Here is a 21,863-nt window from a genome sequence, read left to right on the forward strand (position 1 = left end):
TGTAAATGCGGTAGGAAATAGCTGAAGGGATGTGGAGCTCATTGAATTAGACAGAGCTGGAGCAACGCTCTAATTATTTCACTCTGCAACTGCTGCTCACATTAAGACGAGCTGAAGCCATGATCTGCCTGGCTGCTCTCAAAATGATTGTTGGAAAATATTGTGTGCATTTCCATAAGGCTGTGGTGTATAGCCTCCCTCCCAGAGTCATTCTGAAGAGGTCTATAGCCCTGGAATAAGATGCATATTTCTCAACTGCCTTCGTCTTTGCGTTAAGGGAGAGGGAGCATGTACACAATCTCACCTAATGGTATGTTCATTCAAATGAGCACCATCCACTTGTTCAGGGTAACTAAATAAAAGTAACTGCCAAAATGAAGGTAAACACCAACAGTATGTTAATAGGGTGTTGGGCCACCACCAGACAGAACAGCTTCAGTGCACTTTGTTGATGGTGGTGGAAAATGTCTCAGTAGCAGCTTAACATGGTCATTTAACAGACGCTCTTCTCCAGAGCGCATCCATTTCTCATACTGGTCACCCGTGGGAATAGAACACCCAACCCTGTCACTGTAAGAGCCAAGTTCTTGGCGCCATCTCCTGGTGCCCTTGTGGTAGCACAGTGGTTAACAGGGAAATACTTCTGGCTCAGAGTAATTAGACAGACTGGTAATAATCAGAGGGATATAGATATATATATATATAGTTTTTTTTTAAACAATAAACAGGACATGGTAATAGACTTTAATCTCCTTTCGAAGCACTTGTGTACAGTATTCAAAAGTCTGCTCGTTTCACAGTTAAACAAAAAGACTACTTGACGTTAGAGCAATGTTTAGAGAACAAAACTCCCCCCCTATGTACAGTCATTCACATTTGACAATTCAAGCAGAGATATTACATTTGATTTTGAAATGTACATATACACATATGCTACAAATGCCAGAGAAGAAATAATGGAGTGCATTTATACACATTTTTAAGAAGCAGACCAGTATTGAGTCAAGCTGAGTGTTGTTGTTTTTTACAGTGGTCTTGTGTTCACTTCAGAATGAAACTCAACAGGGAATCAGACTTGCGTTACGGAGTGTTTATGAGTCCTTTTTAACATTATAGCGCACGTGTAGGCGACAGTATATATCAGCACTATTTGTGGACCCTGTGTGGTTAAAAACATGACGAGGTCTGCAGACAAGAGGACAACACACAAAACATGATTCTAAAAGGACAACAGTAACTTGAGTCAAGTGTAAAGTAAAAACCTTTTCAAAAATCCATGCACTTATGTCAGTAGCGAACATTCACAAAAGTTGATTAACTTAGCGCACAACACATCTCAAGTTAGGATCTGATCAACAACAACCAATTACTGAACCGTCCATTTCCCCAGTGAAGGAACATAGACCTACCATCTCAGACACTGCAGTCACAGACCCAGAAAACAGACATGTTGATTATCATTAAAACAAAGCCACAACAAAATAGAAGGCATGCTCAAAACAAAAAGTGAACACACAGAGTTAAGACAGGCATATATGGTGATTCCTGTCCGACTTCCCAGTTTGTGGTTTCTTCGCTACAGTAGATGGGGTTAACTAAACATGCAGAGGGCTGCACAGGTCAGGAGCAACAGTAGGATAATGGGAGAGGCATAGGTCTGCAGACTCGCAGTCGCTTCCTGAAAGGTGCCTTGAAATGCAGTTCTCACAGGTGCTAGCAGCCCATAGGACACCGGCTGCAAGTCTGCAGACTGATACCGTTGGCATGGAAGTGCTGAGTATGAATGGAAAAATATATAGTCTGTCTATATATCCGAAATGGCACCATATTCCCTATACACTTCACCCCGTGGGACCTGGTCAAAAGTAGTGCACCATGTAGGGAATAGGGTGCTATTTCAGCAGCCTATCAAGGTCGTCTCTTCATTCAGGTACAGTGACCGCACAGACCTGCCCTGACTAACGTTGAGGCTGCTTTAACACACTCCTAACATACTCTCCAAGACCTCCCAGTCAGAAAACAGTTCTTCACTTAAATGGGTATAAAACTGCACTTTAAAAAGTAAATATTGTACATTATCAATATTATCATTCGTAAATGGAAAAATACAATGTGCAATTATGTAAAAGCAAAGAAAATATCAGCACTTTGGTATTGGTTGGTTTTTACCTATTAGATGAACTTTTTGTCGTAAAGAACTTCCAGAACCAAGCAGCACATACATTATAAACAAACAAAGACAATAACTATACTGTTAGACTCTTTCAGACAAAGATACATGTCTTTCAAAGACACTCACTACCAAAGCCATTGGTCCTCCAATCATAGGTCTTACCTCAGTTGTCTCACAGGCAGTTGCAGTAAACCTTGTCAGACAATTCACCCTGAATTTCATTCCGCTGCTCTGTCGATCGCTATATACATTCAGTCTGAAACTGCCATCATAGAAGATGTCGGTGTGACGTCAAAATGAGGGGCGTCGTACAAAACAAATGAATCAGCGATTGAATCGTCTTAACAAAATCTCACCAGTAGCAAAGTTGATTACGTCATCCGTGTAGGCCCGGACCTGGCCCAACCAATCAGTTTCTGGGACCAATCAGAATGGTCAGAATACCTTTTCATTCTAGAAATCATTAGGGAGGGAAGCAAATCCACACTCATCGTGGAGAAGAAACTTCAGTTGGCCAGAGTGTTGTGGATGGGTAGCCAGGCAACAATAAACCATGTGACGCCTATAATCCTCCACTTAAAATCACTTCCAATGGTGACGCCATTGAACATCAACTCTCCATTGAAAGTGCCTTTTAGTCCAGGACTAGGCGGAGTCGAGCCAAATGCAACTGCCCCATGAGGTTACATGAAAAAAAAAAAGTGAATCTAAATGACTTTATACAGTGAACATAACATAGTCATGACTAGGGCGTGGCGGGTTTCCGGACCACAAGGCCCCAGGCCCAGAGTTTCTCCTGGTCAGAGTTTTTCCAGGAAATACTCCTGGCCGTCATCATGACGACAACATTTCCCATGAATTAAACTACAGCCCAGTTACGGTAGGGAAGCGGACGTCGTTTCAGTCAGGTGAACAGAATGTAAACAAGATGTAGGCACTCCTGTTTGTTACCTAGCAGACAGTACATAAGTGAATCTAACCATTCGACCGACAAATATACATTGGTGACTATACCAGATGCACCAACACATATTTGTAACTTGCTACGTAGCCTACCATTAAACCAACCGATATAATGGTGACTAAATAATCAGTGGGCCAGCGAGCCCAGACAAGAGATTTATATATATCCAATAGGAATGGCTCGGAGTGAGCCCACACACACTAATATTCCCAGTCAGTCAGCAGCACAACACAGGAGACAAGTTCCAGAGTTGGTCCGGGTCTCCTCTGTTGTGAGTTACCCCTGTGGGCGGACACAAACTGGGGTGAGAGATGCTACTGGAATGTCACACTGAATTCGCCATTCTTTACATGGCACCGTTTTCATTTGGTTGATCTTAACAAAAAAATAGCCATGAGTTTTTTTCTTTTTCTTCTTCTTCTTGCATATTTATAGACATTTTGGAGGACTTGGTCTTAAAAGAATTGAGTCTTTATGAAGAAGTGCATGGTTCTAGGCTTCTATAGCGAACTAGGTAGGGATATGTCTGTAGCAGTGATGCTATGGAATTGGCCCTGTGGAGTGTCAATGGATGCAGAGTCATGGTTTCTAACAGCTAGGAGTTCTCAAAAGGGTTCTATGAGTTATCATATAGTTATACAAGTTCTAATATAGTTCTAGGAGTTCCCATAGGGTTCTATGAGTCTCTAGCGAGTGCCCGAATGAAATCCACAGGAAGCGTGGACTGGGCTCTCTCTGGGTCTTCTTTCCGACACCACCTAGAGGGCACTCTACGGTGGACATGAGGACCAGATAGGGAGGAGGACTTTTACTCTGGAAAGTTCAGCGCTGCAACTTCTGGCTTCATCTTGAAGTACTGGCTGAAGCGAAGGACTGCGTATCTGAAACGAGCGAGCCAATGTACGCCAACGTTAGTAACAAGATATCAAGTGACAATGTGTCATAAGAAAACAAGATGCTGCGTAAGGGCATAACATCAGAAGGTCAAAGGTAGGCATTCAGGGTGAAACAAAGTACTCAACAACTGACATTATTACAGAAACTATAAATACGCTATATCTGCTATGGTTTTAATGTAATGTCTTTGAGAGCTTGGGACTATGTGCATTATGGGCAAAATTGAGTTCTTGACTAAGCCTTGTTCTGTTCAATTGTATCCACATATATAGTACTCTAAATACCCCCAATTCAAGTTGAAATGAATACAATATAACAATTGCTGACACCATTCAAACCAATGAGGGTTCGGGAACTCTAAAGCCAGGTATCTCAGAACCATATGCTTGCAGATAGAACCTTATAATGCCAAGCTCTCGTTTTTATCTCTGGATAAAAACATACATTTTTGAAGCCACTTACCCCAGGAAGTCAAAATCAATGGTGGAGAACTCAGCCTGAATCAGAGCCCATAGGCCCCAGAAGAAATGAGATGCCTGGAGAGAGGGGGAAAGAATGGGGGATAGTCATGTTATTAAATGTGGCTGTCGGTGTTCATAGTCCTGAAGTGGCTGTTCCACTGGATGTCATAAGGTGAATGCACCAATTTGTAAGTCGCTCTGGATAAGAGCGTCTGCTAAATGACTTAAATGTAAATGATAGGAATGGAAATATTTAACCAACACCATTGTCACACCAAACACAACAAATCCCATAGTGACAACCAACAGAAGGTGTTGTCTACAGCTGAAACAGACCGAAACAAAGGCTACCACTTCTATCTACAGTAAACATACTTGAGTGTAGTTACCAAAGGAGGAGGTAGGGTGAGTCCCAGGTGGTGTTGGGATCGTCGCCCAGGAGGGTGCTACTATTGACCGTGCAGAATGAGAATTCTAGAATGTCGCTTTCCAGGACAAGGAGGCTGCTATAGTCTGCTATAGTCAAAACCTTATACAGCACGCTTCTGTTGTAGTTTGTTAAGCCTATGGATTTGCAGCCCTACCCCTATGTATAGCTAATGTATGGATAATAACCCCAAGGACTCTATTGTCCATAACAAGGCTGAAGTCTTCTCGTTCGTTTTCAATACGTTTGCACGGTCACTTCTCTCTATGTGACATTGTAGAAATAAGTCGATCTAGTATGGTCCCTCCTTTGATCTTTGAAAGCAGTGCAACGCTTCTATTGCTATTCAAACGCATCGGACCTTTCTTCATCTAAGCCGTAAAGTACTCAGATAAATTACCATTATTGCACTTCTGTTGAACAGTAAACAGGCAGACGGTCAATTAGAAATATTTACAAAGCTCTCTCTCCTGCTTCGTTTGTGTCTCATTTGCAAATCTACTACATATTTGTTTCAAAGTTCTCCTCTGCTTTTCGATACCCAGGGTACATACAGTTGAAGTCGGAAGTTTACATGCACTTAGATTGGAGTCATTAAAACTTGTTTTTCAACCACTCCACAAATTTATAGTTAACAAATTAGTTTTGGCAAGTCGGTTAGGACATCTACTTTGTGTATGACATAAGTAATTTTTCCAGCAATTGTTTACAGACAGATTATTTCATACACTAAGTTGACTGTGCCTTTAAACAGCTTGGAAAATTCCAGAAAATTATGCCATGGCTTTAGAAGCTTCTGATAGTCAATTGGAGGTGTACCTGTGGATGCATTACAAGGCCTACCTTCAAACCCAGTGCCTCTTTGCTTGACATCATGGGGAAAATCAAAACAAAATCAGAAAAGACTTCAGAAAATAAATTGTAGACCTCCACAAGTCTGGTTCATCCTTGGGAGCAATTTCCAAACGCCTGAAGGTACCACGTTCATCTGTACAAACAATAGTATGCAAGTATAAACACCATGGGACCACGCAGCAGTCATACCGCTCAGGAAGGAGACGCGTTCTGTCTCCTAGAGATGAACGTACTTTGGTGTGAAAAGTGCAAATCAATCCCAGAACAGCAAAGGATCTTGTGAAGATGCTGGAGAAAACAGGTACGAAAGTATCTACATCCACAGTAAAACGAGTCCTATATCGACATAAACTGAAAGACCAATCAACAAGGAAGAAGCCACTGCTCCAAAACCGCCATAAAAAAGCCAGACTACGGTTTGCAACTGCACATGGGGACAAAAATTGTACTTTTTGGAGAAATGTCCTCTGGTCTGATGTAAAAAAAATAGCTGTTTTGCCATGATGACCATCGTTATGTTTGGAGGAAAAAGGGGGAGGCTTACAAGCCGAAGAACACCATCCCTACCGTGAAGCACGAGGGTGGCAGCATCATATTGTGGGGGTGCTTTGCTGCAGGAGGGACTGGTGCACTTCACAAAATAGATGGCAGCATGAGGATGGAAATTATGTGGATATATTGAAGCAACATCTCAAGAAATCAGTCAGGAAGATAAAGCTTGGTCGTTAATGGGTCTTCCAAATGGACAATGACCGCAAGCATACTTCCAAAGTTGTCGCAAAATGGCTTAAGGAAAACAAAGAAAATGTATTGGAGTGGCCATCACAAAGCCCTGACCTCAATCCTATGGAAAATTTGTGGGCAGAATTGAAAAAGCGCATGCGAGCAAGGAGGCCTACAAACCTGACTCAGTTACACCAGCTCTGTCAGGAGGAATGGGCCAAAATTCACCCAACTTATTGTGGGAAGCTTGTAGAAGGCTACCCGAAACGTTTGACCCAAGTTAAACCATTTAAAAAGGCAATACTACCAAATACTAATTGGAGTGTCTGTAAACTTCTGACCCACTGGGAATGTGATTGAAGAAGTAAAAGCTGGAAGAAATAAAAGCTGAAATAAATCACTCTCCACTATTATTCTGACATTTCACATTCTTAAAATAAAGTGGTGATCCGAACTGAACTAAGACAGGGAAGTTTTACTGGGATTAAATGTCAGGAATTGTGAAAAACTGAGTCTAAATGTATTTGGCTAAGGTGTATGTAAAACTTCCGACTTCAACTGTACCTTCTAGATGAGTACGTGTTCAGGGAAACAATCTCTGCTAGGTACCAGGTGAGACAGTTCTACACAATAGACTACACTGCCTTAACTACCGATTAAAGGCCCAACCAATTAACCTTGAGTGATTCACCCTAACACACACATCCTTGTGCAATTGATTTGTGTTGGGTACATTGTGTCGTTTCTCTGAAAGAAGTGAACTGAGAAGAGCGGAGGGGATCACTGCTCGGCCCTTTGACCTGAGAACATCAAACAGAGGGAGATGACTGGCATTGAAGATCTCCTTGTGAAAAGCTTCAAAAGAGCCTTTCAACTTTACCTAGGAACACCCATGACTGATTTACCTGTGTCAAAGTCTCACTAAACATCGGTCTAATACTTCATCTTGTAAACAAAACTCAAATAAAAATGTGACAAAATGTACAAAGGTTCACCAACTTCGTCTTGGGCGTAAACCACAAAATAACCACGCAAAAAAAGGAGTCGTGAACTCACCAGGGAGAAGCGGTTGACCTGTACGTAGAGCACCTCCACCTCTGTCTCAGTGACCTCTGACCCTTGACCTTTGTGTTCCTTATAGGCTTCCAGGTAGGAGCGCAGCCACTGCAGCTGCAAACTCCGCTCTGGGTAGTGGCTGTAGTCCACCTCATTCAGGCCTACAACAGGACACACACGCACAAAGTAAAAGATCAAAACACACAAATGCTTAGTACAATGACCAAACGCAAGATTAACACACTGACCATTATATGTCATTTAGCAGATGCTTTTATCCAAAGCAGTTTAAAAAAAAATGTAACTAGATTTTACAGATGTTTTACTTTGTCAGCTCGGGGATTCGATCTAGCAACCTTTCGGCTACTGGCCCAACACTAACCACTTGGCATCGCCATGCTCTTCCAAGCTACAGAGGACCACAACACATACTGTACAGGCAGCACTTTATAAAAATGACCAGTCGCACTTGGCAAAGTTACTCCACACACAGAAACTTTTACCTGCAAATTCATTGAAGTGGTTCCCAATGTCATAGGCTTGGTAATTGTACCCAGCGTATTCGTAGTCAATGAACTTGACATTTTCTGAAAGGAGCAGAGAGGGGAAGGTTTGTTTAGTACAGGACAGAGACCCATTACATTATTAATGATAAAGCTGTGCATTATTAACCCATTATCATCCCTCTCTCTAGTCTAAGTGGTTCTGATGCCTCACTGACAGCCTACTGGAAATACCGTAGGCCTCTGGGGTTGAGGAGTAAGAATTTGCATTTTGAAGGGAAGTGAGAATGTTTCGAGAAAACAAAGTTGACACAAATGCAGACACATAGAAAGTGGGCAGACAGACAAGACATATAGGCCTAATTGATGCAGACATGCAGTTCGCCTGGTCTCAAACAGGTAAATGTGCTTTCGCCGATTCCTCTGACTAGCGTGGTCATGATAGTGGTTGTCATGTTATATAATAGCCAGATGAGTTAGCAATAAAAAAATAAAGGTTGAGGGTTGAGGGTTCCATTCAGATGTAGGACCAGCTTCCAACCAGTTTGAATTTCAAAGTGTTCTGGGAAAAAGTTGAGGACTGATATTTTCAAAATGTTCATTTTTTTCTGCCATTGTGTAGGGTGATCACAATCCCAATATAGGCTACAGGAGCCAGTCATGTGATTGGATTATCCAATTCCGTAGACAAATAGTCTTATCAACTTTTTCCAGGAAATCTCCTGATTGGCTTCACAAACAAATTAGCTCACACAGAAGCTATTATACACAGAGGAATAATGTGTCATTTGTACATGTTTAGTTTGTGTTGTTTGGTTAGTGAGATACGTTGTAAATAAACAAGAGAAGTCCAAATGAGTCATTTTTAAAAAAAGTAAAGGATGTCTATGTTACTTTCCACAGCAAGCTTATGTTGGGTTAGTTTGGTTCATATGCCATTGTGGAACTTGCAGTGGAATTGACAGGGTAAAAGGTCATGCGTTGAGGAAGTGATTGTGGTGGAAAGATGCAAACAGAGGCACCATGCAGAAGGAATGTGGTGTTGGGAGGTAAAGAGACGCAACACTGACCTCTAGCGAAAGAAACAGTACTGCATGAGGGGATGTCAACATGCAAAGCCTTACCCCCAAATCTAACTAGAAAGAGACGTTTTAACTCTCCCTGACAACAAAAACACCCTTTCAAATGCTTTAGGGTCTTCATCCTTTTAGCATTTCATTTACTATGCAGGTCATACTCAAGAGTGCTTGTTGAAGCACCCTAAATTCCAAATGATGTGTGTTTGTCACAGTACAGTTTCACATACAGTGTGTGTATGAGTGTTCTGGTGTGTGTTTCTGAGGTTGACTGAGTAAAGACACGTGAGATGGTTACCGGACGCCGGGCGGTCCTAGCAGGACACAACAGAACACCTCCAGTCAGTGGCTAGTAGCCCTGTACAGCAGACGAAAAGGTTTGGGCAAACTCACATCCATCACACACACACACACACACACACATACACATTCACACACAACCAGTCACAGAAACAGCCAACTCTGTCCTCTCCTTCGGTCTCTCACACTTCCCCCTTCTCGCAACAGGCACCTTCAAAGCTAAACTCTGATTGGTCCACGTGGGACCCAATGGCACTACACCTCCCTGCTCCTATGCAAATGAGATAATTGAGTGGCTTCCTGTTGTAAGCTAAGCAGCACAAGTTTGAGTCTCGGGGACTTGGGGAAGAATTTGACTACTTCTCTCCCTTCATCACCTGACAGAGCAGAAAGATAAACAGAGCGATGAGGCCCTGGGAAAAAAAGGAGAGGACACTTATTCAGCTGAATGAGAAACAATCCTGCTCTCTTACTCTTTCTCTTATTATATTATTATATATATATTATTACTGGGTGAACTGAATCAACTCTTGTAAACATCTTAAATCAGTTTCCCTACCCTTTCACTTTCATCAGTTTCAGAGGGTAAAGCGTTTGTGTTATTGTTAGAAGGAAGAGGCTTCCCTCTGCTCTCTCGCTCACACAGAGAGAGAGAGCGAGAGAGAGCGAGAACTAAAACTGCCACTGAGAGACTGTGGTTGAAAGACCTGTGTGCTCTGTCTACACTTTAACTGGAGTTATGTTTTCTGTGATTATTTTTTGTTATTGCTGAAGCTTGAGGTTTCCCTCTCATAAAACAGAAAACAGCTACCCTGTCACCATGTAAGCCAGGTGTAGTCTAGCACAGGGTTGGATAACAGTACGGTAAAGAGCTAGCACTGCAAGAGCCGTCTGTCACTGAGTGAAAGTAATAAAAGCAAATGGTGCACTGAGCTAGCTCACACGGCCAGTCACTGTCTGAGTGAAAGGAGTGAGGTAGCGCCTACTGCTGCTCTGAGCGGACAGCTGTGGCGTCGAACAGTGGTGTGTTCTGAACTGGGTCTGCCTGTCTGTCAACCCTCCCTCTGGCTGGCCAGACGCTCCTAGGAGAGAAAAGCTGGGCACAAGGAGCAGTGAGATCACCCCGCCCCTTGCTGAACAGACCAGCGAAGGGGTAAACAGTGCTCTCCCTCAATTCCATGTTTTCTCAGGTAAAAATTAGCTGAATCCCTCTCCCTCACCTTAGCCTCGGGTAAGAATGCTCTCCCTCACCTTAGCCTCGGGTAAGAATGCTCTCCCTCACCTTAGCCTCGGGTAAGAATGCTCTCCCTCACCTTAGCCTCGGGTAAGAATGCTCTCCCTCACCTTAGCCTCGGGTAAGAATGCTCTCCCTCACCTTAGCCTCGGGTAAGAATGCTCTCCCTCACCTTAGCCTCGGGTAAGAATGCCTCCCTCACCTTAGCCTCGGGTAAGAATGCTCTCCCTCACCTTAGCCTCGGGTAAGAATGCTCTCCCTCACCTTAGCCTCGGGTAAGAATGCTCTCCCTCACCTTAGCCTCGGGTAAGAATGCTCTCCCTCACCTTAGCCTCGGGTAAGAATGCTCTCCCTCACCTTAGCCTCGGGTAAGAATGCTCTCCCTCACCTTAGCCTCGGGTAAGAATGCTCTCCCTCACCTTAGCCTCGGGTAAGAATGCTCTCCCTCACCTTAGCCTCGGGTAAGAATGCTCTCCCTCACCTTAGCCTCGGGTAAGAATGCTCTCCCTCACCTTAGCCTCGGGTAAGAATGCTCTCCCTCACCTTAGCCTCGGGTAAGAATGCTCTCCCTCACCTTAGCCTCGGGTAAGAATGCTCTCCCTCACCTTAGCCTCGGGTAAGAATGCTCTCCCTCACCTTAGCCTCGGGTAAGAATGCTCTCCCTCACCTTAGCCTCGGGTAAGAATGCTCTCCCTCACCTTAGCCTCAGGTAAGAATGCTTTCCCTCACCTTAGCCGCGGGTAAGAATGCTCTCCCCCTCCACCCTCAGGTTAAAACACTCACCACTCCCTCTGCAACCATTGGCCACCTGGCAGGTCTGGGAGACCATTTCTACTTGCAGCAGCTTTGAACACGGGCGGCCGTTAGTACCAAAGGCATTCACAACACAAACAAAACAGCATTCCCAAAGGACCACAAATAAAAACATGTACTGATGAAAATAAAAAAAAATGGGCTACGGATCTCCCTCCCTTCCCACCCTTAGCTAGCATGACATGATGGGCAAAGCCTGTCGGCTCTGTGATGGTAATTGACTACACAAGATGCACTAAAGCCAGGGCCCTGTTCAGTTGAGCAAAACAGGTGAAAACACTATGAAACAGAAACTAAAATAAGCCAACTTAACAAGTTTGGGTACTTCATACCTCCTAGGGTTCACAATGTTCTCAAATGTTTTACCTACTGAACACTATGGTCAGTCCTTCCTGTGATTTGTGGCTTTTGACTGGGAGAATGCCGTGCAGTGCCTCAAATCTATTTTAACCCCAGAATTAAACAAATTCAATTTCTCCTCAATGTGGAAAATCTGAATTTCAGTCGACTTCCTGAATGGACTGAATTTAAAAATGGAATTGCCCCCAAACTCTGGTGCAGTATATGAAATCAGGCCTACCTGTGACTGGGTAGTGGTGGACAGTGCAATAGTGGCTAGGTGCAGTGCAGTATGTTTGGGCATGCAGGGTGACACTCACCTCCTTGCTGATTATAGATTATGTTCTTACACAGCAGGTCATTGTGGCAGAGGACTACAGGAGAGCCCAGCACAGACAGACTCTGCTGCATCCACACCATCTCTTCCCTCAGTCGCCTTCGACTAGGCACCTCACTGTTTAACCTGGGGATGGAGGGAGGGGGTGGAGGTAGAAAGAGAGAAAGGAGGAAAGAGAGAGATTACACTATACAGAAGTACACAGGGAAAGAAGTAGGTGGTGCGCAACCTCAGAGGTACAGTATTATTGTTCCATATCGGTCCAATAAAAGAAGAGGGTTGGAATCTACTAGAAAACTGACATCAGTCAAGAGTAAACTCATTAATACATCATCTCAGATCAATAAAAAATGACTGCATAGAGGAGTCTTTTATAGGCTTGAAACTCCAAGCATCGCGCATAATCTCCAATCCACATGACTTTATTAAAACGGTCAACATACCGAACTAAAATACAGTACCGTATTATTTAACTAGGGAACAGTGCATATTGTTCATGAATAGTGGGTGTGGTTTGACAACAAAACGGTAAAGTATATTTTTTATTTAACTAGGCAACAGTACATATTGTTCATGAATAGTGGGTGTGGTTTGAGTGACAGGGGGCTCGTCCTCTTCAGGTAAACACACCTGGTGAAACTGTGAGGAATGGCAGACACTCACTTTGCAATCGTTCAGGCATGCCAGAGGTCACAGGACAAGCTTCTCTCATAACTCCAGTGTTCCATTCAAGAGCTTCCTGATGGAAAGTTAGACTAGAGCCCCAGGGAGTTATTCCTCATCATTATGTAACCAGACATTACCTATAAAAACTCCTGGCCCCATTAATGTCATAAAGTAGGAAATAGGTGGAGGAAAAATATTCAAGCATCAATAATAGATTTTATAACTTTATTGTTGAGAAACATCCAACAGATTTCACGTGTCCCTACTAACATATCGCAGTCCTCCTACCTAGACCTCGACTTCGTCCCAATATCTCAACTAGCATACTATTCAGTGTGCATGGCATGAATACACCAACACAGGCCTTCATACTCTGTACCATGCAGGTCTGGATATTGGGACCCAGTTCATTTCTTTATCTACACCACTCACCTCATGTTCATCTCTGGGTCTTGGAAGAACTTGGGCATCAGGGCGAAGTACTTGCCCATTGTCAGCCACAGGTCTGACTGGGGCACCCATCCGTTGTGAGCATGGATGGCATGGTACTTAGACAGCTGCCTCGCGATGAGCCTGTAGGGTGGTGGAAACCATGTGAGTCGGCGATAGGGAGTTTTGAGAGGAGGGACCAAATTCTAGAGGCCAAGACTGTAAAACTCTTACTTCAGTATTGGCTTATACACTAGAGGTCATATTTGTAAAGAATACCAGAAATGTAATGAAAGTCGGGTCATAGGAGAAACCCAAGACTGTCAACTCACTAAGCTTAAAGTGAGTTTACACCTACGGGTGAGGCCGAACTGAATGCATAGCCCTTGAGCACTTGGGCGTTAGCAAAAGAACAGGTTAGCTAAAGAATGGTTCTGTGAGGATAGATCCAGGGTGAGCTTTCAATCACACTTCTGACCTGTAACTGCCTATGTTCCATGTTTCTACTGCTAGGAATGGTCCTTGAGGGAACAAGTCACATTGCCTTTCCTTACTGACTCACCCATATATTAGGCACCGACGCACCACACCTTACATGACATTGCCAAAGACTATGGAATGTGTAAAAGTGCAGGTGTACTGTGGTTTCACCTGAAAATGAATTCAAAGGTGTGGTGTATGTAGAGCACCGAGTGTGTGGTGTGGGAGTAGCTCTGCTAAGATTAGGGCCTGGTAGTTGTACTCGACGCGGTGGGCTATCTGTCGCTGTACCTGGACGTGGGCAGGCTGCGGATGTGTTCAGGTTCCAGCGCCTGGCCCTGCAGGAACTCATAGCAGAGGCCGTTGTTGAAGGTACAGTAGAGACGAGGGGCGCAGCGGTGTGCGTGGAGCGTCCGGAAACTCTTCACCTCGTTCTCCCGGTCCACAAACAGCTCTGTCTTGTTGCCGTAGATACGCACCAGGACCACATCCTGCATGACCCCGCCCACATAGCAGCCCAGCAACTTATTGGTGATTCCATCTGTGAAGAACTGATAGAGGAAAAGAGATTGGTAGAAAAATTATTGCAACGGGGTATCATCATATCCAATGCCTCAGTATAAAATAAATATATATAAACTAAGCAAAAATAGATAAAACGCCTTCACTGTGAACTGCGTTTATTTTCAGCAAACGTAACGTGTAAATATTTGTATGAACATAACAAGATTCAACAACTGAGACATAAATTGAACAAGTTCCAGACATCTGACTAACAGAAATGGAATAATGTGTCCCTGAACAAAAGGGGGGAGGGGGGTCAAAATCAAAAGTAACAGTCAGTATCTGGTGTGGCCACCAACTGCATTAAGTACTGCAGCGCATCTCCTCCTCATGTACTGAACCAGATTTGCCAGTTCTTGCTGTGAGATGTTACCCCACTCTTACACAAAAGCACCTGCAAGTTCCCAGACTTTTTTGGGAGGAATGGCCCAAGCCTTCATCCTCCGATCCAACAGGTCCCAGACGTGCTCAATGGGATTGAGATCCGGGCTCTTTGCTGGCCATGGCAGAACACTGACATTCCTGTCTTGCTGGTGGCATTGTCATGCTGGAGGGTCATGTCAGGATGAGCCTGCAGCAAGGGTACCACATGAGGGAGGAGGATGTCTTCTCTTAAAAACGCACCGCATTGAGATTGCCTGCAATGACAAAAAGCTCAGTGCAATGATGCTGTGACACACTGCCCCAGATCATGACGGACCCTCCACCTCCAAATCCCGCTCCAGAGTACAGGCTCGGTGTAACGATAAACGCGAATCCGACAATCCCCCCTGGTGAGACAAAACTGTGACTCGTCAGTGAAGAGCACTTTCTTGCCAGTCTTGTCTGGTCCAGAGACGGTGAGTTTGTGCCCATAGGCGATGTTGTTGCCGGTGATGTCTGGTGAGGACCTGCCTTACAACAGGCCTACAAGCCCTCAGTCCAGCCTCTCTCAGCCTATTGCGAACAGTCTGAGCACTGATGGAGGGATTGTGCGTTCCTGGTGTAACTCGGGCAGTTGTTGTTGCCATCCTGTACCTGTCCTGCAGGTGTGACGTTCAGATGTACCGATCCTGTGCAGGTGTTGTTACACGTGGTCTGCCACTGAGAGGATGATCAGTTGTCTGACCGGTCTCCCTGTCTTCGGCGTCTCACAGTACGGACATTGCAACATATTGCCCTGGCCACATCTGCAGTCCTCATGCCTCCTTGCAGCATGCTTAAGGCACATTCACACAGATGAGCAGGGACCCTGTGCATCTTTCTTTTTGTGTTTTACAGGCTCAGTAGAAAGGACTCTTTAGTGTCCTAAGTTTTCATAACTGTGACCTTAATTGCCTACCGTTTGTAAGCGGTTAGTGTCTTAACGACCGTTCCACAGGTGCATGTTCAATGAACCATAAGCAATTAATGAGCAAGCATGGGGAACAGTGTTAAAACCCTTTACAATGAGGATCTGTGAAATTATTTGGATATTTACAAATGATCTTTGAAAGACAGGGTCCTGAAAAGTGATGTTTCTTTTCTTGCTGAGTTTATTTAGGACAATTCACTTATTTATAGGCTTATGTCCAGTCATGCAGGTTTTCATAACAGGGATGGCTATAGGCCTCTATTATATAGCCAATTTACTTCATGTACAGTTGACTTCCTGTCAGGTAGGCAGCTTTCTCATCTTTCTATTAATACTACAGATGAGGACCTTTCTAAATACGAATATGCCAACAAGTACAGTCCCCTGGACCTCTACCATCCACAGACAGTATGCTGCCACCTATTGTAGTATCATTTTCATCCTGGGACTGAATTCTATGGTTCCTTTTATAGGTTGTCAATTGATTTCAGATCTGATTGAAAAACAAAAAAGGACCCCAGAACGCATTGATGGAATTGTCTGGGTGGGTTTAAACCCAATGGTTGTTTTCATCCCCAATGAAAACTGGAACATTTCTGGGGGGGGCAGGCATTCCACCCCTAATCGTATACACCATCAGGGATTGACCATGAGCGTAGAGGCACGTCCGGAATTTTATTTAGCAGGAGCAAGCAATGGCTGGCATGTGCTGAGTCCTTGCTTTGTGAATGCAAATAGACAGTGTGGTTGTGTGTGTGTGTGTGTCTACCCTGCCCACAATACCCCCCTAAATCTGTGTTTACAAAGAGAAACCACACCCCCATTCTGTGTTCAAGACGACCACTCCGCCCCCTTCAATTATGTTTTTATTTAGGAGGCGGAGACTGAACTTGTCCCAAATGTGCCAATCTTGTATGGTCACCGAGTTTTACCATACCTCCCATTCATACGATCAGCATGCATGACAGGCTTGTTCCATTTGTATACATAAGCTAGGTAGTGTAAACCTGTGTGGTAGGTTAGTGCAGGTTTGCCATGAACAAACCACATGATTAGGGAGTCATAAGACCAGTTAATGAAAAACCCCATTTCCTGATGTAAATTAACCAACTAGGCTGTTTCCTTTCTCAGAAGTGTGTTCCCCATTTAGACTCGCCCAACTTTAAAATCACACAGAACCCGGGAAAAACTCGGGCTACCTTGTTACTCGGTTGGGAATTGCCAAGGAATTTACAATACGATATTATCGTATCTTCAAGATAAAAGAATAAATAAGACTAGAAGACTAACAATCCTCAAAAATATATTAGTCTTAGCACAAGCCCTCAGGGGAAGTCCCAGAGAACCCCTCCGTCCTGACAACAGCTCTCCCCAAAACAGTTACTGTGCACAAAATAGACCAGGCAAAAATTCTGACTTTTTACAAACCTCCCGTGGTGACTTTGCCAAGTACCTCAACTCCTCCACAGAGCTGAGCTCAGACTGCAGCTTTTACTTTTTTTTTTAAATGAGCCTCCGACTAACTATGTAGAGATACTTTTTAAAAAAGTACCTTTTAAACCCTTACAGAGTACCTGTTTGTCCTCTGTTGTTGCGTACCTTTGTTTGCTGAAATCCATACTATTTAATAAAATGTTAATTAAATAAAACCAGACATTTCCTTGTTGAGATTCAACTGGCACATGTGCATTCGCTGTTGTGGCAATGAATGCTAATGCAGTGTTCCTCAAGTGTGACACTTAAAAGAGACATTTCTTAACTGTTCAACTTCATCTCCAGCACCACCCGACCATGCACATACAGTGCATTCAGAAAGTATTCAGACCCCTTGACTTTTCCCACATTTTGTTACATTATAGCCTTATTCTAAAATGGATTTTAACCCCCCCCCCCCATCAATCTACAATACCCCATAATAAGAAAACAAAAACATGTTACAGAATTTTTTGCAAATGCTTTATAAAAAAAAAATATGAAATATCACATAAGAACCTTTACTCAGTACTTTGTTGAAGCTGCTTTGGTAGCAATTACATCCTCTAGTCTTCTTGGGTATGATGTTACATGCTTGGCACACCTGTATTTGGGGAGTTTCTCCCATTCTTCTCTGCAGATCCTCTCAAGCTCTGTCAGGCTGGATGGGGAGCGTCGCTGCACAGCTATTTTCAGGTCTCTCCAGAGACGTTCAATCTGGTTCAAATCCGAGCTCTGGATGGGCCACTCAGACTTTTCCTGTGCGCCATTCGAGTTGTCTTGACTGTGTGCTTAGGGTCGTTGTCCTGTTGGGAGGTGAGCCTTTACCCCAGACTGAGGTCCTGAATGCTCTGGAACAGGTTTTCGTCAAGGATCTCTGTACTTTGATCTGTTCATCCTTCCCTCAATCCTAACTAGCCTCCCAGTCCCTGCCGCTGAGAAACATCCCCACTGCATGATGCTTCACCGTAGGGATGGTACCAGGTTTCCTCCAGACGTGACGCTTGGCATTCAGACCAGAGAATCTTGTTTCTCGTGGTCAGAGTCCTTTAGCAGGCTGTCATGTGCCTTTTACTGAGGAGTGGCTTCAGTCTGGCCACTCTACCATAAAGGCCTGATTGGTGGAGTGCTGCAGAGATGGCTGTCCTTCTGGAAGGTTCTCCCATCCCCACAGAGGAATTCTGCAGCTCTGTCAGAGTGATCAGGTTTTTGGTCACCTCCCTGACCAAGGTCCTTCTCCCCAGATTGCTCAGTTTGGCCGGGCAGCCAGCTCTAGAAAGAGTCTTGGTGGTTCCAAACTTCTTCCAATTAAGAATGACGGAGGCCACTGTGTTCTTGAGACCTTCAATGTTGTAATGTTTTGGTACCTTCCCCCAGATATGTGCCTCGACACAATCATATCTCACAGCTCTACGAACAATTCCTTCAACCCCATGGTTTGGGTTTTGCTCTGACATGCACGGTCAACAGTGGGGATCTTATTCAGACAGGCGTGTGCCTTTCCAAATCATGCCCAATCAATTGAATTTACCACAGGTGGACTCCAATCAAGTTGTAGAAACATCTCAAGAATGATCAATGGAAACAGGATGTACCCGAGCTCAAATGAGTCTCATAGCAAAGGGTTGAATTCTTATGTAAATACAGTATTTTTCTTTATAATATATGTTACGAATTTACAAAAACCTGTTTTCGCTTTGTCATAATGGGGCAAAAAAATATTTTCTCAATTTTGGAATAAGGTTGTAACGTAAGAAAATGTGGAAAAGGGAAGGGGTCTGAATACTTGTTGTAGTAAAAATAATATAGTAAAATAAGAGTATCCAATGACATTATCCAATTAGTAGACAATGCCTACTCATAATTGGTTAAAATCATATTTTCACAGATGTTGATGGGGTGGTGTTGAATATGAAGTGAAAAAAAATGGACATTTTCCTTTAAAGGTGTGCTATGCATTAATCGCGCCACCTTTTCCTGGTTGCTACAATTCTAATAGTTCACTTAAATGTGACAAAACAAGCACGTATAGTGTAGAGTCATTGTACCATCTAAACCACTGTGAAATCTATTTTCCATAACCCCCGCCAAAATTATTTTCAGCTGTTTGAAGCTGGTGTACAAAACAAAGTAAAATAAATCAAAAACCAAACTTAAGAACAGGAAGCATAGAAAAAGTGCACATAGAACACTACCACTTTCAATGAGAATGACAGATCTATAAAACTCACATTTCTATGTGAATTTAGTCAGGTTCCCCAAAAAGTGACATACTGCAGCTTTAAAATGAAAGTAATTTTAGGTTGTAATTACATTATTGGTTTAAGTCATTACACTATTGATTTTTTAAAAAAATCCCACTTCTATTACAATCTATTACTTTGTGTTCAGCATATTTATTAAATTATCAGCATTTATTACATTATAAATGCAAAAGTTATAAAATTAGTAGGATTGGCAGTTATTACATTATCAGTTGCTACAGGGTTTAAGAATTTACCATTTTTTCAGAGGTTAATTTAAAAAGAAAACTCATCTGCTTACCATATTCATAGATACGAACTACTTTAGTGCCCATTGATGATAGGTGAAGTTTTGCTGCAAAATGCAATTTTTTGGGCGACCCCATCAAATGTACACAGAAATGCGTTATAGTTATGTCAGTCTTATTGAAAGCAAGTCTAAGACGCGCTAGATCTGTTCTATGTGCGCCAACTCCATGCTTCCCGTTTTTTCCTTTTGTACTTCAAAACAGCTGAAATTACAATATTTTTGGTTATGGAAAATAGATTTTACTGCGGTTTTAGGTGGTACAATGACTACACTATACGTGCTTGTTTTGTCAACAAACAGGATATGGTTGAGCGATGTCTGCATAGTACATCTTCACGAGTCCCAATTCTTGCTCTAGTCTAAAAAATAACACGCATCGTTACTGCAGTACTATTTTGGAAAGAATACGGAACGTGTCGTTAATATCAGCGAGTAGTGAATATAGATACATTTACTACACACATTTATAGGGTTAGTATTCCCACACGGCTATATCTCCACGTTACAGCGCTTGTTTACGGAAGATGTCGCCAACTGCGCTTATTAGCCATCTAGCGTGCTCCGAACACCAGCGTGTCAGCTAACAGGAGAGGAAGTGTAGTTCGTCAACTGGAGGCAAGCATTGGATGGATCGGTGCAAAACTGCTACAGTAAGTAGCTCTCTTTTCTTCTTTTTTTACGTGTATTTATCTCTGACATTAAAAGACAAGGGTATATTGGATTTTTTTTAGAAAGCGATGGTTATTGACGTTTTTCAAACGTTAAAACAGCGTCGGAATTGTAGTTTACACGGGCGCCAAATGTGGGCGAATGTAATGTGGCTGAAGGGTTTTGAAGAGCTCGTTTGCGCTCAGCTCCTTGTTGGAGTTGATGTAACGCTACTTGGCAACCAGTCCCACTACTCATAATCATACATTCCTGGAAGTTGTATCTAATCTTGCAATCGTAGAATGAAACTTAATATTACAATGCCATAAGAAAATTGGCACCAGATCAAATGCATAGCTGGCCAGTTGTGTTTTGTGCATGATGACGCCTATAATATCCTTGAATTTGATAGATACTTTGTTGCAATCTCCTGACGTGATACAGAACGGACAGTGAGTGAGTTACTGAGCTTACTAGATCAGGCAAACTACGTCAAGCAAAAGGCCTATGAATTCTACTGCCTCGATACATTCGTCAATCGGCTGGCTTGAATGCTACACTGTTGCTAGCTAGCAAGTTGACGCAGCTTCTATTTAAAAAAGCGCAACACTCCAGTTTCAGAATTATGTAATAGCTGCCTGGTAAGCAGTATGCGACAGATGACGACTGACTGACTCTCTTACGGCCATCGTAGAAACATATTAGAAATTAATACGTTGAATGTGACAAATGTAATACCTTCATTTTGACCTCGGATGGTTTCCAGAACGGTCTCAGTTCCTTGATTAGTCTCAATGCACCAGATCTGTAATCGTTCTCGTCTAATGTGACATCTATTTTGGGTACAGCAGGCGCCTCGTCGGGTACATGAATGTAGTTGGCCATAATGAAAGGTTCCGATTAAATTGACAAGAAGTTCACTGTAGGCGGCTGCAAATGCGTTTGTATGAACTCTTGCTTGGCTGCGGAGGTTAAAAATCTGCTCGCTTCTAGTGCGGCAACGCCTCTCAGAAAATCCCACCCATAAAAATGACCGATTTGCATTGCATACTGGGAAATTCGTGACTCACCAATCGCCATCGCCCTTCTTAAGATGGTCTAAAATGTCAGCCATTTTAGTAAGGGAGTAAATCAACCATGGTTCGCCACCGCTGTGATAAGATATTGTGTAAAACAATGAATTTGAACCGTATATGCACTGTATGTTTGTTAGAGGAATGCCAGATAGTTTTAGAGGAATGAGTCTATCATTTTTTATTATTAACTGCCAATATGCCAGCATTCCATTTTAACAATGCAGTCAATCCACAGCCATACACTGGCTGAAATGACATTTTAGTCATTTAGCAGATGCTCTTATCCAGAGCGACTTAGTGAGTGCATACATTTACTACTGTTTTTCGTATTGGTTTCCGGTGGGAATCGAACACTGCAAGTGCCATGCTCTACCAACTGAGCTAAATCAGTTGATGATAGGACTTAGACAACTTCTAAATGCAACAAGTAGGCCTACTGATATTGTATTATATAATAACACTCACAGCTTTCCAAGAAAACAA

General features: G+C 43.1%; 1 protein-coding gene across 2 annotated transcripts; it reads right to left on the reverse strand.

The window, feature by feature from the left end:
* Positions 1-730: 730 nt before the first annotated feature.
* LOC118366256 (ethanolamine kinase 1-like) lies at positions 731-21,325 on the reverse strand. Of its 2 annotated transcripts, XM_035748788.2 has the most exons (8): positions 21,043-21,325; positions 14,025-14,284; positions 13,257-13,397; positions 12,142-12,284; positions 8,060-8,143; positions 7,557-7,717; positions 4,497-4,570; positions 731-4,018 (listed from the first exon to the last, which is right to left on the reverse strand). In XM_035748788.2, exons 1-8 carry the CDS (start codon positions 21,187-21,189, stop codon positions 3,946-3,948), a joined length of 1,083 nt encoding a protein of 360 aa, XP_035604681.1. In that variant the 5' UTR covers positions 21,190-21,325; the 3' UTR covers positions 731-3,945. The 2 variants fall into 2 exon arrangements, 1 of the variants encoding a protein (XP_035604681.1); XR_008089011.1 differs by lacking the exons at positions 731-4,018; positions 4,497-4,570; positions 12,142-12,284; ... (1 more) ...; positions 14,025-14,284; positions 21,043-21,325 and adding an exon at positions 10,872-11,392 and having other exon boundaries at positions 7,652-7,717; positions 8,060-10,841.
* Between the last annotated feature and the right edge of the window lie 538 nt (positions 21,326-21,863).

This window comes from Oncorhynchus keta, chromosome 33 (genome assembly GCF_023373465.1).
Source record: "Oncorhynchus keta strain PuntledgeMale-10-30-2019 chromosome 33, Oket_V2, whole genome shotgun sequence".
NCBI lineage: Eukaryota > Metazoa > Chordata > Actinopteri > Salmoniformes > Salmonidae > Oncorhynchus > Oncorhynchus keta.

Coding starts and splice junctions, on each gene's coding strand:
- LOC118366256 (XM_035748788.2), bottom strand. CDS start 21,189: ATGGCCAACTACATTCATGTACCCGACGAGGCGCCTGCTGTACCCAAA. Junction 12,285..13,256: donor GACCCAGAGATGAACATGAG/GTGAGTGGTGTA, acceptor CTCCATCCCCAG/GTTAAACAGTGAGGTGCCTA. Junction 4,019..4,496: donor ATTGATTTTGACTTCCTGGG/GTAAGTGGCTTC, acceptor CGCTCGTTTCAG/ATACGCAGTCCTTCGCTTCA.